The sequence below is a fragment of the Microplitis mediator genome, chromosome 9, assembly GCF_029852145.1.
Source record: "Microplitis mediator isolate UGA2020A chromosome 9, iyMicMedi2.1, whole genome shotgun sequence".
Lineage (NCBI taxonomy): Eukaryota > Metazoa > Arthropoda > Insecta > Hymenoptera > Braconidae > Microplitis > Microplitis mediator.
In genome coordinates, this window is record NC_079977.1 from 21,262,448 (window position 1) to 21,268,447 (window position 6,000).

At 28.0% G+C, this 6,000-nt stretch overlaps 1 protein-coding gene across 2 annotated transcripts in view; it reads right to left on the reverse strand.

The window, feature by feature from the left end:
* The window catches only part of LOC130674918 (uncharacterized), a 37,439-nt gene extending 36,616 nt beyond the window's left edge, over positions 1–823 (reverse strand). For both annotated transcript variants that reach the window (XM_057480372.1, XM_057480371.1), the window contains exon 1: positions 657–823. In XM_057480372.1, the coding sequence (XP_057336355.1) occupies positions 657–676 (20 nt within the window). In that variant the 5' untranslated portion in view covers positions 677–823. The remainder of the gene's footprint in view (positions 1–656) is intronic.
* Positions 824–6,000: the final 5,177 nt, after the last annotated feature.

The window sequence follows — 6,000 nt, forward strand, 5'->3', positions numbered from 1 at the left end:
GGCGAACCCTCAGAAGTAAATGACTTTTGTCGTGTCTTTAATCGCAGTTTATATATTTTATAAATAAAATATATCAGACGACTAATAAAAAAATTTGACCGTGTTGATTTTTTTTTCGAATCCCATGATTATAAAATTATCGAAATCAATGAGTTTGGGAATTAATTACCCGATTTGTCTTGTCAAACTTCAATGATAATAAAAATAAATAAAATATATGAGAGTCAATTAGTAAAATTTCACTAAACATTTAAATTAAAATTTTTTTATAAATTTGCTATTATTTTACTCCAAGTCACCTAATGACTGCTAGTTAATTTTAAAATTTTCTGTTACTAAAAATAAATAATGACATTTATTTAATAACTTCATTAATTAATTTCCAATTATAATTTAATAGGTTAATAATAAATCATAAACTTAATTTGAATATTTGAAACACTAAATAAAAATTAATTAAATAAATTCAATGACAGAAAAATTAAAATTCTAATTCAAAAAAATTTTAATTCTACTAATTTAAATTTTTCAAAAGTTGACGTCTTCGAATAATTGCAAATAAATAAAAAAAAGAAATGAGTAAATAAATATAAAAACATAACCTCGAAAAATAATAAATAGACAACATATATAGGAATTTGTCAAGAATAATTTACCTGTCGGGTAGTTTTTTCATGGCTGAGTAAAAATCTTGCTGACAAATAGATCGATTGTAAAAATTGATTGATAACTAAAAGATCGCGGGTTAAAATAATAATAAGATTTTGGTTAAAATTATTTTTAAAATATACGTAAGTCCGCGACCGCGTGGTCGAGGACACTAGTCACTAGTCACTAGACACTAGATATCGAGAGCGGATACAATTTGAAATTTGAATCGGTAAAAATTCTCGTCATCACGACTAGCGGCCGGTAATGTCACTTCCAGTATTTTACTTTTTTTTAAAATTCTTTTACTTTTTTAAGGTAAGATAGAAATTTTATTGAATTTTTCGTCAAATTTTCGTCAACTTTGGACTTTTCCATTTTTTTTTACGACGATTTGTCTGCAACTTGCTATTGAATTTGACGTTAATTTACTGCCCGAATTACAATAAAAATTCACTTAAAAAGTTGTCGTTAATTTTCAGGCAAATTTTATATCAATTTGTTGTTAATTTGACTTGAAAAATTGTTAAGTATTTTTTTATCGTTAAATTGTAGACAATTATGCATAAATTTGGTTGCCTTCTGAAATGGTAAGAACGAACATCAGCGACTTATTTTTTGGAGTAAAAATTTACCTTCAAATTTAGAAAAATTAACCGAAAAATTTGCTTTACAACTTTGGCTGTAAAATTGTCAGCAAATTCGGGCAGTAAATTACAGTCAATTTCAAGCTAAAGTAGCTATTAGGGTAATCACAAAAGGAAAAGATTCATGTTAAAGAGAAGCCAGCTTGCGACATCTAGCAACTGATCAACAAAGTAAATTCAAAAATCAAAAGGTAAAAAATATATCAACACTTGAGGTCTTGTTGACGTCATTTGTTGCGTCTCAAATTTTGATGTCTCATAAACGTCTAATAGCAGCTTTAAGTTTACGTCAAATTTAAGTGAAATTTGACGTCAAAAAACGCTTAAAAGTTGAACTTGGATTTTTTACGTGTACTAAACGTCATTGAGATGACAAAAGTTTCAGCTCAAAAATTTCACTGAAACTCTGGTTATCGGGGTTGTAGTTAAGGTAACTATAAGGGCCATTACCGACTACAGTCGATGAAATATATTGCCAATTAATGAATCCCTAATTGATCAGAACGCTGGTGTCAATTACTTGCAATAAAGTTGACAACAAGTTGTCGAAAACTTTCAGCTTTTGTAATTGTTGACAACAAGATGTTGCCAACTTTCTTAGAAAGTCGCCATCAATTTATGGAAATGACAATTTTTGGGGCCAACTTGACGACAAACTATTAAATTACAATAAAAGTGGAATAACATAAAAAAGTTACCTACAAAACTCGAAAGGAAAATGTATTTACTTCTTTTTCACCGGATGCAGTCGGAGGCAAAAAATACTATTGGTAAAATAGTATTTTATTGTTTAAATGTCATTTTCTTTAATTTTATTCAATATATATCCAACGATTTAATTCGATCTGGAAAAATCTGAACAAAATAAAGATTTATCCGAATCTGAAATATCAGATCAAATTGGATCTTAACTGATCCAAACTTTGTTCCCACACAGAAAAAAAGAATTTCTTAGTGCAAGAAATTTTGATTTGTCCCAAAAAAATTTTTATTAGCCTCAAGAAATATTTCGTATTAAATTGAAAACTTAAAAATTCTTGGAACAAGAAAAAATTCTTTAAAGTATGAAATTATTTCTCATCGTAAAAAATTTTTGTTTTCAGTTTATAACACAAAAAATTTCTTGCGCCAAGAAATTTTTTTTTTCTGTGCATGGTTATAAAATAATTTTATTAGTTTTAAATAAAATATAATTTTTTTTTTAATAAAAAAATATTTAGATGAACGACTTCTTGTTGACAAGTTCTTACCTTAACATATATTTTAAAAACTGTAAAAAATTAACTAACAATTAATGATTGAATAAAAAAAGATAACATATTTAAAAAAAGATACAAATTTTTATTTAAATAATTATTTACAATAGTGTTACTGACGTATCATTCATATGATTGCAGAACATAATCCATCAAATTGACAGCATACGCGTCTGTTAATTCATTCAGTGGTACAGGAGTAGTATAGTCATACTCATCACGATACATCACTGCAGGTTGCGAATAAGAAACATAATTATTTTGACTATTATTGGTTTCGCTGGTACTAGAGAAACTATAATAATTAGACTTGTATCCGTTTTGTGGTTGATGATGATGTTGATGTTGATGTACAGTCTGACCATATCCAGCCGATGTATTTCCATCTCCTTCGGCGATCAACTTCCTTTGGTTGCTGCTGTTTTTTTCTTTCTCCCGTTGTATTTTATCTTTCTGCCGACGATTTTGAAACCATACTGTTATCTGTAAAAAAATTATTAACTTATAAATATTCAAACATCACATCTACTAATATTTTGTTACAACCCGGGTCGAAAATGAAACTTGATTCAGGCTCGCTTCGCCTTGTTTTCTTTTGAAGTTATCGATTTGCCGACGATTTTTTGATAAGATCTCGACTTTTTCGACTTAAATTAAAATTTTTTCAACTTTTTTCATCTTAGATTCAACTTATTCGTCTTTACTTCGAGCACGATAGTCATTCACCTTACTTTTGACTTGCTGAACCAAGTCGAAAAAAAGTCATTTATTCGCCTTACTTTCGCCTTAATATTTAAAAATTATTTCACCTTAGTTCTGACTTTTTCGACATAATTTAAGTCGAATAAGTCTACATCAAGTCAATTTCGAATTGATTTAAACTTTTTCGTCTTAAATCGTGACTAAGTAAGCCAGTTAAGTCTAAACCAAGGCGAAAACTTGATATATTTCAAACCTCCGTAAAAAAAGTCGAGTTTGTGAAGTGAAAAACGGCTCCAAATTTTGACTTGGTAAACCAAGTCTGAATCAAGTTTTATTTTTGACCCGGGAAATTACGGTTTTCCGTAAAAAAAAACTTTTTTAAACACATGTTACATACACAGAAAAAAAAATTAACTTGATTCAAGTGAAATATTCTTGAACCAAGGATACTAGTTTGAAAAATTCCATTTTTTTGCTTCAAGAATTTATTTCTAGGCTCAAGAAGTTTCAGGATTCTTAAATCAAGATTTGTATATGCTTGGTTCAAAAGTATATTTTTTTTCACACAATAAATCTAACTCTCAAACCAAGTAACAGATTTACTTGAGTGAAGTGAACATTTTGACGCCAGGTGGCGCCTCGATGGGAACAGCGTACTTGCTTGTTTTTCTCGGTCAGTTGTAGTTAGTTTTGAATTGTAAGTTCACAATTTGAACATCAAAACATTAATCTCGCCGTTGATAATTATTTTTGTTTAATGTATATGCATATGAACAAATTTCGGTATCATAATACTTAAAGTACTAAATAATTACTGTGTTCAAACTTTAAAGATTTTCACAGTAAATGTATTTAATTGTCAATGCTTATTTACTGGGTAACCTCAAATTTTCTATTATTGAAAATGTGGCCATTAAACAAAAATATTATTTAAATTTTTAGTACAAATAAATTTTTTTTCAAATAAAAATATGCATTAAACTTCCAAATCAAAAATTAGTATAAGTAACCATTGTAGTAATAAACTGATTAATAATTTTTAAAAATATATTTGTATATTTCTGAATCGAATAAAATAACATCCTGATTCAAAAAATGCGCCAAACTCAAACTAAGTCGGTATCATCCTGAGTCAATATTATCGGCCTCAAACCAAGAGAAAAAAATTCTTGGGAGAAACACATATATATCTTGTTTGAAAGCAAAAAATGCTTCTTTTAAGATTAAAATTTTTGAAAGAAAAATTTTTACTCTCCATTGAAGAGTAATAATTTATTTATTCAAGACTGAAATTTTTTTGAATTGAGAAGTTTAGATGTTTCGAAACAAGAATAATATTTTGAAGAAAATAATTTACTTGAACCAAGTAAATTTTTTTTTCTGTGTAGATTTCGCGAATAACCAATAACAAAAATAAAAGGATTCTCTTACTTGTCTCTCTGTAAGCCCGAATATGGCTGCAACAACAATTCTGTCTGCCTGCGATATAAATTTATTAATCGAATATAAATATTGCAGATGGAGAAGTTCTTCTTCGGTATATTTGTGCCGTCTTTTTTGTTCTTCTTTATCTATAAAATAAAATGATAACATTAGATATTTATTTACTCAATTAATACTAAATATCTCTCTATAACTTAATATTTATTTAAGAAAAAAAAAAAAATTTTTTTTTTTCTCTTTTTCAAAATATTTATTTTAAGTCATATTCTAAGGCAATTAGATGGTTTTTAGATTTTTTATAGAAATTTCAGCCTATTAATTGTAATTTTTATTGTGTCAATATAAATTTTATATAAATTGAATTAGAGAGAATTTATTTAGACATCCGCTACGGGTAATTTTTACTCGCAATTGTGAGTAAAAATTATTCTGATTGAATTTTACTCACTGAAAAAGTAAAATTTCGTAATTCGAAAGTAAAAAGTCGTAATGGCCCAAGATTACTCGATTTAGAGTAATTTTTAGAATAAACAACATGGCAATATTCATACGAAAATTCTTTCCGTGTAATTTAGACCATTCGAGAAAAAATAAATTCAACAATTACCGCGATTATCAGTAATTAAAAAAATAAATTTTAAGAAAAATCTATAAAATAGTTTGTACTTATAAATGATTCATTACCTATTGTTTCTGTTTTATCACTTTCTACATCGGCAATATTCCCCAGGGGATGATCAGGAGACTTGACCTCTTCAGAACTGGAGGATGGAGGACTCGATTCTCCTGGCCCAGCTAAGTATAGGCTTTCCGGTGTGTTCATGAATTCGTTCCTTATCGACTCAAAATATAAAGATGACATGATTTTTGATTGTTTCTTTATTAAATTGTTAAATTTAATGAAATATCGGATGTTTTAACTGTAATAAGTTAGAACGTTGATGGCGAAGTTAACTCTTGGAAGTCACTGAGAGAACTGATGTCTGATGGCTTCAGGTACACCAATATTCAGACTAAAACATGGCCTGTACCTCACCCCCTCTCTGTATTCTATTTGTTCTGTTAAAAATTGTCTACTTACCCCCCCCCCCCCTTGAACCTGTTCAACTACTGCGTGCTTTACCTTATATACGATAACCCGCATGAAAAAAATTTATATGTGAAAACATATATGATAGAATATATAAATATGATAATGTGATATATTGTGTAATATATAAAATCATATTTAGATTTTTGCCGTATTAATATATGATAATATATTGAAAAAAAATATATTGCTAGAATATATTACCAATATATTT